General features: G+C 41.0%; 1 protein-coding gene across 3 annotated transcripts in view; it reads right to left on the bottom strand.

The window, feature by feature from the left end:
• The window catches only part of LOC146307870 (disco-interacting protein 2 homolog C-like), a 71,980-nt gene that overhangs the window by 22,543 nt on the left and 37,263 nt on the right, over positions 1-12,174 (bottom strand). For all 3 annotated transcript variants that reach the window (XM_084746924.1, XM_084746925.1, XM_084746926.1), the window contains 8 exons: positions 10,066-10,189; positions 9,736-9,845; positions 7,812-7,914; positions 7,618-7,682; positions 6,390-6,483; positions 6,124-6,243; positions 4,620-4,734; positions 3,989-4,128 (listed from right to left, as the gene is read on the bottom strand). In XM_084746924.1, coding sequence (XP_084603050.1) covers positions 3,989-4,128; positions 4,620-4,734; positions 6,124-6,243; positions 6,390-6,483; positions 7,618-7,682; positions 7,812-7,914; positions 9,736-9,845; positions 10,066-10,189 — 871 coding nt within the window. The remainder of the gene's footprint in view (positions 1-3,988; positions 4,129-4,619; positions 4,735-6,123; positions 6,244-6,389; positions 6,484-7,617; positions 7,683-7,811; positions 7,915-9,735; positions 9,846-10,065; positions 10,190-12,174) is intronic.

Here is a 12,174-nt window from a genome sequence, read left to right as displayed (position 1 = left end):
CTCCTTCTTATGTCGATCATGAGGTCCCAGCAGAAGCAGCAGCCTCTCTAAATGCACCTGTTTATGGGAATAAGCTGCTCGACATCACAGCCTGAGCTTAAAGTAGTTTGTTCCAACGCAATTATGACGTCCGTCAACCCGAAAACCAGGTTAGTTGAAGGAAGTGGGTTAAGAAGAGAATATCTACAGCAGATAACATCTGAAAACAGGGACTGGTGCCAATATAATCTGACACTGTAGATGCAAACATTACTTACATTAAATAGTGCCTTTAACTTCATTTAGATTCCAGCACTTTTTGCCTTCATGCTTGTTTCATTCTATGATATTTACTTTTTTTCTGTGTTTCTGTTGGAGATGAACAGGGTTGTTGATCAGTTTCCAGTCATAAATTATATTTCTACCTTTTAAACCTCTCCCTTACGGTAGAAAACTTCTATTCAGGGTTCCTAAACATTTTCCAAAGTCAAATTCATGAACTTTTCAAGTTTTTCCAGCACCTTACAGCTGTGGGAAATTACATATTTATATACAAAACATTTATTTTACTTCTTCAGATGTTACTGTGCTATATTACATGACTTTGTTATGCTGAGGTTTGACTGAGGATCCCACAGAGCTCACAGATTTGCTTTAGTTTCCCTCAGTGTGTGTAGTTCCCGCGGTGAACACTGGGTGGTGTGAGCTGACAGGAGGCCCGTGTTGCGTAGAAGAAAAAGCTCTGAGTGTGTGACAGTGATGTTTGATTAGCTGTGGCAGCCTGTGTGTTTGATCAGCAGGGTTTACACGTTCCCCTCTGCAGATTACTGCCTTCTTTATGGATTATAAGAGACAGACCTTCACTTCATCATGTGTGAATTCTATTTACATTCACTTGTTTCATTGCACCAGTAGAGGAACATGTACAGGATTTCTAATGGAGAATCTCACAGAAAAAAGCTCCATTTTCTCACATTAACTACCAGTGTATTCATCTGTATATTTACCTGTGGAAAGATTTTGTCTTCTCTGTTTAGCCTCACTTAAAATCCCTCTAATGTTAAGTACATTTACACGGATGTAATAACATAAAGTACAGATTTGTACAAATTAAGATCACCACCTGTTTGACTTGTTCCCCTCCTTCAAATCATCTCAAATCACATGAAAGTGAAAGATGATTTGAAGTGGGGTTGTATGAGGTATTATGTTCAGTAGGTGGCCACTGAAAGTCTACCCAAAAAAATAATTTAACTGTACAGTATATGAAGAATATTTTCACTGCTTCACCTCACTGTCAGACAGAATTTCCTGACAGGAAACCCCTGTTATATAAGTCAAATATCACTCTCTGCAAATCAACCAAACTTCATTTGGACAATCAGAAATTTTGCTTCACAGAACACAGGAGCTGCTGGTCTCCCACTGCCTCCATCTGTTAGTTAATTAATGTCATTGTGTGACTTTGGTGAATCCGAACTAACATTTTAAAATATCAAAGTCACATAAGACCACAAACTAACTAAAAGATAAAGGCAGCGGTAAACCAGCAACCCCTGTGTTCTGTGAGGTAAAATTTATGATTTTGCCTGTGGAGTTTGGTTGGTTTGGTTAAAATACATTTGGCTGCTGACTCTTCCGAGCTGGTTCTCCTCTCTGCTTCTCCAAACTGTGGACGTGTCGACCAGCATCTACTGAAGGTAATACACCGACTATACATCATACATCACCACTTCAAAAAAGCAAACCCACCGTATCTTGTGCAATAACTACATTTATTCCAATGCAATAACCACATCTGTACTCTTGCAATAAGTTCATTTATTCTGTTATTTTATGTTATTCACAACTATATTCAAACTACTGCAATAATACTTGTGCAATAATACAACGGTTCTAGAACAAACTGCACTGAATTCATTTATTTATTTTACTTGTGAGTTTAGTATCTGTGTAGGTTGTAGATGTTTGTCTGCTGAGGTGGTTTTTGTTTCTGTGTGTTTGTCTTGTCTTTTTTATTGCACTGATCTGTACGATGACAACTAAGGCTTTCTCTTCATTTTAAAATAAACAAAAAGAACAAATACAAACAGAGTTGTAGAGCTGTGGTGAAAGTAACTGAACTGATGCTGTATACTGTCATGTATTTATGAGTAGAAAAATAACTCCTATTAAAATATGTTTGAGTTTAGGAAGCAACAACATCTCAAAATATTTTCATGATGCTAAACTGAATATCTGTTGGGTGGATATTTTTTACAGATCTAACAATAAACTGAGATTGTAATCTGTGGACTCATCGATAATGAAAATAACTGCTAGTGAAATGAATTAAATGATCAAAAAAAAAAAAGGTTTAATTGGGACCATGACATGTCAGCCAAGAAATAATGTACCTGGTGTCTGTGGCGTCCTTCATTAGCACCTCAACAGATGATGAATTACGTCCTGAAAGCTTTTTTATTGTCTGTATTACCTTGTTAAAGTATCAGTGTGACTTTGTCCTCAGAGACAAAACTAAAACAGATCACAGATCATTGTTGTAGTTTTGTTTTGTTTTGTTTTTTTTTCAGGCGGTCAAAGATCTTGAAATCGTCACTGAGTTCGCTCGCTCAGTGACGAGGAGGCAGAGCGCTCCCGAAATTGGACTTTGATGAAAAGGAGAGGCGGCACATTTACACACCCTTAGACCCTTAATTTTACGATTTAATGGACTTAATGGATTTTTTGCCATTCAGTGCATGACGACGCTGAAGGCCAACAGTTTAACTTTACAGAGGAACGGAGACAGAACAGGTGGTCAATGAAACAAAAATCCTAACTGATATTTAACCTTTACATGGACCTGATGTAATGAATGTATTTTCACCTCACTGATTAATGCTACATCCACAGTATACTGAAAAACTATAATTAAATGACATTATTACATGATTTTGTCAAATACTCGTTTTTGATTGGTCAATTACACTCTACGGTCTGTTACTTCTGTATAACAGACCGTTGTTATGAAGAAAAGACCGTTGCTATGGACACAGTTGTGATTTGACTGCATACGTGCGATCGTGACATTTATGGCAAAACGAAGTGCACTGCGAGTACCAGGATGTCGTACTCGAAACGGCCAAAACGTTGAGTGTGGAACGCTGGACGGTCGCCACCTTGTCTACGTAGCGGAAGAGGCGGGGCTAGCAAACTTGTGAACTAAAGTGGCAACTGTGAACACCGACTTCTACTGATATAAGTCATGCATGTAATTTTATCAAGGACCACTACAGTGTCATATAATGTACGGTTATTTGGTTAAGTTTGTAAAGATCTGGTCCAGCGAATTAAATATAAATCAACATACTGGTGAATATTTTGCCGTTAGGAGGAGGGGGGGGCTGCTCTGTCGCTGATAGAGATTATGTCGTATTTTTAACCTCCTGAGAAACAGAGGAGGAACAAAAGCAAATGGATCTGATGTGTTCAAGTGCACTTTAGACACCAGGTCCTACAAACATCCTGTCTCAACAATCAATGAGTACAATTACAAACACAAACACTAATGGGGTGTGTGTCCACCACAGAGGTTTGTTTTGTTGTTGTTTTTTCCAGCTGAAAAACGCCAGATGATCTTCTGAAAACACTGAGAGCGCTGTGGAGATGAAGCGCTTTTTCAGCTGAGATGTTTTGGTTGCTATGATACAGAATATCCACAGATGTAACGGTTAAAATGATGTGTTGAACGCACCTAATTTTCCCAGATAGTTTGTGCTGTGTCAACAAATACTGAATATTAAATACGGATCTGACCAGTCTATGTAGGTTCATTAGATTTTGTGGGAAACATCTCGCTGAGTGCCAACGTTTGGTTCAAGAGCTGATTGGCACCTCCCCAAAGTTGAACATCCTTCAGCTCTCAGTGTCGAGAAAAGACGCTCAGAGCAACAATGGAAAAATCCCCCGACCTCAGGTACAAACACTTGATGAACACAAGTTCATCTCTCACAGCAGACAGACGTACCTCCTGGTGTGACGGTGCCGACGTCCTGTACGGTGAGCACGGAGAGACGCTCCTCTGTGTCGACCCTGACGACCCCGTAGGACAGACCCTGCATGGACAGGACGCCTCGACCTGGAGGTTGACTGCTGTCCTCCACCGGCCTGAACACAAAACACACACAGTTCAGACTGTCAGTAACCTGCTGTACAGACACGTACAGAGTGATGAACAGACTGTTGATTATTTAATAAATCTACAATATAAACTACAACCAGAAGGTTTCATATCTTTTCACCTATTAAACGCTGACTTATTGTTGCAGCAAGAGTTTCTCAGATTGATTGATTGATTAGTTATTGTAGGTGCAGACGGGCTCCCTCAGTTCCTCTGATGAGAGGCTGTGAGCTGCAGAAGGAAATAAACTTGGCTTCTCTTCTTTGTGTGAATTTGAATATTTGTAATTATGTGTTTACAGTGTGTACTCTCTGTGGGAGTGTTTGCATAGGCGAGTGTGTGTGTTTGAGAGTGTTTGCATACTTGTGCTTCTGTGTATGTGTGTGTGCATGTCTCTGTAGGTAAAGCAGGGGTGTGTGTGTGTGTGTGTGTGTGTGTGTGTGTGTGTGTGTGTGTGTGTGTTGTTGTGTGTGTGTACCTCCTGATGGCCACAGTCAGGGCCTCGGGGGAGCTGGCACAGGGACAGATGACGTCGGCTCTCAGCCCTTTAGTCTGAAAGACATTGAGGAAGGCATCGCAGGAGGAGATGGACCCTGAAAGACACAAACAGTCACAAACTGTCAGAACTGTTTCAGCTCAGGTGTTGAACTACTTTCACACACAAACTCTAGACGAGGTTACAGAAATCAAACAGCCATCAGCTCGGGCTCAAAAAGCTGTGTTTAATTTAATAAACTGTCTCACTGAGTCACATTAGAAAACAAGTTTTGTACTCACGGTTTCCAATGTTTTATCTTAAATAAATTGTAACTGGTCTCATAAAAAGGGACCACTTAGAAAAAAATGTATTTACAGTGCTACAAATGGAAGCAAGTACTCAGATCCTTTACTTCATAAAAATAAAGTTACATGATTAGAAATAAACCTCCCACAATCAAAATCCTGCTTAAAGGCACAGCAGCGTGTAAACATGTGTCAACATGTATTTTCTGCCACTAGGGGTCTCACATCAAAACTAGAACAAAAGACGTTGTTTCATGACATCCTGAAGTAGCAAGCAATCATGGGAGTTGTTGTCTTTACTGTTAAACCATGGCCAATGAAACTCTATCTGATCATAATTCTACCTTTACACTTAAATGTTACTCCAGTCTCCAGTCAGAGCCACCGTAGTTTAGACATGTAGGCAGTGCTGGCAGCCCTCTGATATCAAGCTTTTAAACATTTCAGAAAAGCACCAAAAGACTGAGCTCAGAACAGACAGGAGTTGGCAATCAGAGCAGAGGGATTTAAGTTTAGCAGTGAAGCTGTCTAAAGGCAGTAAATGTACAGTTTGTCCATGAAAAAACCTGCAGAACAAGTTCAAGAAGTTGCTGCCTGTTGCTTTCCAGCTGTTGGTTCAAGTGAAGCGAGAGTCTGAGGGATTAAACTGGAGCAGAGATGCTGAGCTGAGGAGCACACTCTGCTCTGCCTCGGTTACAAAAAGTGGAGAAAATACACAAGCGTGAAAATAGACTTGGAGTCTAAATAAACGCACAGAGCTGGAGCAGACAGCTGCATGGTTTAAATTGAGAGTGCTGCCTCACTTGCAGTCAAGACGGGGTTAAATCTAATCAAAAAATAATTTCTTGAATTAGCAGTTTAGCACCTGACTCTGATGCTGCTGGGCGCTTCAGGGTACCAAAGAAGTTAATGGGATAAAACATGCAAAACTATTTGTACAGACCAGAAAATGATATAAGTTCCCTGTTTTTTGCTGTTATATTTAAGTTCTTGTTTCCACTCCAGTTGGGCTGAAAACCATCTATTGTACCAAATGTGCGTAGTTGGACACATCCTGCTCTATTCCTGTAAAGTGACCCAGTTTCCTGACTTCCCAAGAGAGTTTATCCATTTCTCTGACATTCTCTATCTCAAATACACCTCTCTAAACTCTGCCGTTAGCGAAAGAGCTCTGCTGTGGAGGCTGAGTGTGACCTTACAGGGATTTGATCCGTCGGCCACCAGCAGCATGCGCAGCGAGCTCAGGTTGATGTCCTTCTGGTCTTTGTGGGCCACCAGAGCCCAGTGCATGTCTCTGGACTTCACACACGCTACCTTGGCTGCAGGGAGAGACACACAGACAGACACACACAGACAGACACACACCAGAGGCAGACAGACAGAAAATTAGCATTTAATCTATTTGACAGACAGGTGAATGGAGTGAGCTGACTGAGCTGAGTGGCAGGTGGAGTGTGTGTCTGACCTTTGTACTGGCAGACTTTCTGGATCCATGACAGAGGGTTGACCTTCATCAGCGAGTAGGGGACGCTAATCACGTGCATCATGTTCATCACACTCTGCACGGCACACACACACACACACACACACACACACAAATGACACAGTAATATATAAAGTTTTTTTTAAAGCTTTTACTTTGCCAGGTTGTCTGAGGACAGTAGATGGCGGTCGACACCCCCCCAGTTTGGAGAACCAGCATGGACGCTGTGGACAGGGTCAGCAGCAAAATGTATTTTAGACACCTACAAAATCAACATCAGTTGAGCTGTGTGAATATTTATATTTTCATTATTCTATTTTGCATTTGGAAACTGTGCTTATAAAATCCAAATATCGCTCTCTTCAAACCAACCAAAGTCCATAGGTGAAATCAGTCATTTTACCTCGCAGAACGTGGGAGCTGCTGGTCCACTGCTGCCTCCATCTGTTACGTTTGTTTGTGTTATTGTGTTACTTCAGTGAATTCAAACTAAAGTCGCACAATAACACAAACTAAATAATGGAGTTTGGTTGGTTTGAAGAGAATGATATCTGACTTAGGCAAAATAAAGGGGTAAAAATATTCTAAATAAAACGTACACTGCTGACCCTGTCCACAGCAGGACAGTGCTTAGCTTCCTACACCAGTACATCTGCTTCTTCTCCAAACTGGAGGCGTGTCGACTGACATCTACTGCTATTACAACTGTAATACACTGTCTATGGATAAATACCTCATACAACCATACTCCAAATAATCCAAACTAGCCAATTATAAACCAGCAACCAGTGACCCCTAATGTGCAATATGAGTGTCTTTCTAGCACAAACCCACTGGATCTCGTTCAATAACTAAAATAAAAGTGCAATAACTGCAGTTATTCTCCAGCAGTAATTAATCAGACAATCACAATGATCCCTTTCAGATTTTTAGTTTAACATGTTTCTGATCCTATTTGTGTCAGTTTTACAAGGTTTCTGGTTATGGTCAACAAATATTCAAATACAGGATTTAGTCTGTGACACTGTCTTAAATAGTAGCTAAAAAGTTTTAACAAGTAGTGTAATTGATTTTGTATTTGTAATCATCTCATCGTCTAATCTGCAAAGAATAGATTGACAACCTTAGAACCCCTGATATGAGAGGTGAGAGTGAAAAGCAAACAGGAAATGAAGGTCATGACCTCTGACCTCTAGCAGGCAGGTCTTACCGTCAGGATGCCGTGCCACAGACCCACATCCTTCTTAAAGTCGAGGACGTTCACTATGGTCTCCGCTGCACACAGAGAGGGAGAGAGAAGGGTTAAACAACTAAATCAAGATCCAGAGACCAAATCGTGTGTGTGTGCGTGTGCGTGTGCGTGTGTGTGTGTGTGTGTGTGCGTGCGTGTGTGTGTGTGCCTACCCTCGGTGTAGCTGCAGGACTGGGTGAGAGCCTGGCAGTGTGTGAGCAGAGCGATCCTCGTCACGGTGACTCCCAGCACGCTGCCGTCCTTACAGGTTTTATACTGAGAGATAAACAACAGACGGACCAGTGAAATCACACAGAGGAAGATGTTTGGTTTGATGAGCATTTTGGTCCCTTAAAATACATCGTGAAAGGTTATTTGTTCATCTGAAAATGTCAGCAAGTTGTAAAGATGCTGATATAAAAGCTCACCTATTAAAATATAATCCATCTAACCAAACTAAGTTAAGTCAAAGTTACACCTCTGGACATGTTTTCTGCTATGATTAACATTTTGTTTAACACGATTTTCCCCAAAAAAATGTCATCCTCCTCCTCCTCCTCCTCCTCCTCCTCCTCCTCCTCCTCCTCCTCACTGACAAGTCCTGGATCTGGACTCACACCTCGCCCTTCACTGCTGCTCGCGCTCGGTTCAAGCTGACTGGGTGAAAACCCGTGACTCTGACAGAGTCTGCTGTGAACCAAAACTGGCAACTGGCAAACGTATCAGAATGGTAAGTATAGTTAGCATCTTAAATTTGTTTATGTTGTTTGTTAGCTTGGTAGCTAATGCTAACTCTCTGTTCAGTCAAGTCAACTCTGTGCTGGAGATTTCAGGTTTCTTTGATTAGACAGCGATTGGTTTTTGAATTTGTTGTGCACCAAATCTAACTGCCTGGCGTACGTTTGAATCTAAGATTTTAGGGAAGTGCAAAGACATGTTAAGGAATGTGAAAATACCTTTCTAGTGACAAACTAGAAACTATAGTTACAGTCAGACATGTTAGAGGACATAAACATAAGAAGAACATTTCTGAGTGGACGAGATCTTTAAGATAAACTGTGCAAAATTAAGATGAAATAAATTACTAAACCAAAATTAAGAAACTCAGCTGTCCTTGGTGATGTCACCAAATGTCTTGTTTAGTCCCTCCAACAGTCCAGTTCAACTATATTTTCTTTAAATTGACCAACAGACTCATCATTGATGCTCAGTTTAAATATCAACAGTGAGCCTGAAGCAAAGTTTTAGCATTATAACAAAAACAAGCAGAGCAGTGGTTATGTTTTATGATTAAAGTACTACATGTTCAGATTACAAAAATGAAAAAAATAATATAAACTACAAATCCTAACATTGGAGAAGCTGCAACCAGAAATGCTTGACACTTTTTCTGAATAACTTTTGTGATTAATTGCCTAATAACCCGTCGAAAGTATTCATACTTCCCTATTTTTTCAATATCCGTTAATTAAAGTACTGAAAGTATTAAGCTATAAAAACATGATCTAATGGTCATTCAAGACCTCAGTTCAGGTCAGTCTTTTATTGTCCCGACTTAAATTTGGGGTGCAGGAACAAAGCCAGACGGGGTTCAGGGACTTTTCCTCTACAGGCTGTTAATAAAAAGAAAGAAAGAAATGATCCCAGGATTCTTTTTTCTTTCTGCAGAGCTACTGAAAGTGTTACCAAGGATCCTTTCTAACACAAGTATTGTATCAAAAATTTTAATTCTGCTATCATTATAACGCCACCACCAATAATTTCAGACCTGGTTTAACAGGGCTCAGTGCATTTAAGTCTTTGAAATTTGTAAAATATAAAAAATGGTAAATGCTTTACTTAACCACGTTAAAAGTGTGAGATGAAGCAAGTTAGATGTTTAGAAACCAGGTTAAATTTTCTTAATACAGCCACTTCTATTAAATTAGATTAAAAAAGATTTCTTACTCTAGTTTGATAATCAAACTCTGTCAGTCAGACGTCCAGCGGTTGGTGAGACGACCAGAAGAATGTCAGTTAAAATCAACAGAACCAGCTGAGGTCCACAGTGAAGACGACACTCCGTCACCGTGTGTGTTTGTTAGCCTGTTAGCTCACCTCTATGTAAGCAGTGTCGTTGTTTGCATCTTTGATGTGAGGGAACCAGTCTCTGGGAGGTTTGGAAAGGTGCTTCGACTCTGTGACGAACCACAGCAACTTGGGCCAACCTGCAGGGAGCGTGACGCACACATCATGTGAATGGATGAGTGAGTGCGATAATAAAAATGACGTGACTGTGTTAACGTCTGTTTTCAAACACTGAAAACATTCATTTTCTTCCTCTGTGACTCGTGTTCTCATGAGGTCCACGGTGTCAGACCACCCCTCCCCCACAGAGAAACATCAGACCTTAACAACCCGCTGATGATTGATGATTTTCACTCTCACCTTTGAACTGTGGGATCTCTCCTGTTGCACTCTTGGGCAGACCCTTGTGGCAGGCGTCACTGGTCAGCGCCACGGTAACGCCACAGCTGCCCAACAGGAATCCAATCTGCTGACTGCCGGCATCCTATTGGACGACAAAGGAAGGGGGAGAGCAGACAGCGGTCGGCTCCGTCATCAGGTTCTTGCTTTCAATAAATGACTTTAAAAGCTGATGTAGGAATAACTGGACCTCATATTTTACTGAATACTGAAGTGTTGCATGTACTTTTACATGAACGTTACACATGTCCACATGCAGCACAGGTGTGTTGGTAACAGAAGTGATGTCTGCTGCACTGCTGCTGCACTTTCTCCAGTTGAAAAAGGAGATTTTATGGAAAATCCTGCAGCACAAACGCAGGATGGGGGAAGGGGTTCAAGAGAGGCGGCCAACGTGCAGCAAAAGGCATTTTCTGCTGCAGCAGTAATCAGCGTGTAACCATGTCGACCCTTCGCTGACTGTGCTGCAGAGACAAGCAGCCAGGTCTCATCAGGGAGAGATGCAAATAATTTTAAGTACTGGCCCCATGGGCCACCAAGCCCCTAAATTTGGTGGCCAAAGTACATTTTTAGTGGCCCAATATAACACAGCTCAATACTGGCTTCCTTGTCTGTGACACTTATTTTGTCCACTTTTTTCATTAACTGTGATGTGACGTTTCTGATGAAGCTCGACATCTCGTCTAGTGGAGGAAACTGGTGGCACAAATCGCAGTACATGACATCCTGCATCCATTCACTCCTAAATTTTATTTGTTGTTTCAAAGTCCACGTTCTGTGTTTCTGGTTCTTCTGTAAGGACTGTGCTAACAGTTTGAGTTGGCTCAGTAAACCCAGACTTCAGTAGTTCCAACATCCGGTAATAAGAACTGTCTGTTTTCATACCAGGGCTGAACCATTTTGAAGAAATATCTAATTGCAATTATATTAACTGATATTGCAATTGCAATATTAGATGAAAGGATAATTCTACATTGTTATTCTCATTTTTATTGAAAAACACATTAAAATGATTATGGTGTGTTATTTGTTTCAGGGATCTGAACTAAACAAAGATGTTTTCTGAAGTCCAGAGAATGATACGTCAACCAGAACTCCTCTGCAGCACCACAATATTTAACTTAAAACGGTATTTTGACACATCAGGAATGCAATTCTTGAAGACCTGACAGAAACAGCATGTACGCCTACAAGTTCTACAAGTTCCATAATGGAAGATATCGATCATGTAGCTTAAGACTGACCACATGTTGTGTACTCCAAAGGGTGGATGAAAGAAGTTTGTTACTATTCCTGCAGTTTCCACACAACACTGTTCTGACGGGTGTCCGTCCGTCCACATCTGCGGTCAGGTCACAGTAGCTGCAGGCTGCAGAGCATGACGCCGCTCTCTCCATCAACACTTTCCAGCCCTTCAACCTCAGCTGGTTCCTTTCGATGTGAAGCAGCAGCGTTTTCACTCTGAGATCCCTCCAGATGTCCGAGCCCCTCAACCTCTGATAGCTGCACACTGATGTCTCATGTTTCACTCACACTGTTTGATGTCACATGTGTGACTCCATGTTGTTTATGAGTCAGGGAGGGAGCACTATTCATTATGTGCTTTCATGGCGGCTTGCATTTAATGCATTAAATGAAACTATAAAACATTCACAATGGTCAAACGCTCCACACTACCATGTTTAAGCTAACATAACCATAGCTCATAGTAGTAGCTACTGTCTGGATTCCTTATTGTTCAAGCCGTGTCATCTGTTATCAAAATATGTTCATGAGATTTATTTTGTTTTTGTTTTTTGCTGTGTTGTTGAATTGGGTATCGAGAATCATGGAATTAACTGGTACTGCTGTAGATTATGAAATTTGTGGTACCGTGACATCCCTGTGAAAACAAATTGTAAGCAGGGTCACAAAAAAATTATAACTTGCATTTTCTTTTCCAGAAGGTTTTTGTCAAAGTAGGAACTTCCTTCAGACAGGATCAACAGTTGTGACCTAATTGATGACAGTGTGTCTCTGTGCAGAGCAGCAGGGCAGCAGGAGACTCGTTTCAGGCTTGTCAAACTTGCA

The sequence above is a fragment of the Lutjanus erythropterus genome, chromosome 21 (assembly GCF_056507025.1).
Source record: "Lutjanus erythropterus isolate fLutEry1 chromosome 21, fLutEry1.hap2, whole genome shotgun sequence".
NCBI lineage: Eukaryota > Metazoa > Chordata > Actinopteri > Lutjaniformes > Lutjanidae > Lutjanus > Lutjanus erythropterus.
The sequence above is the reverse complement of the archived record's forward strand: the minus strand, read 5'-3'. Positions and strand labels throughout refer to the sequence as shown.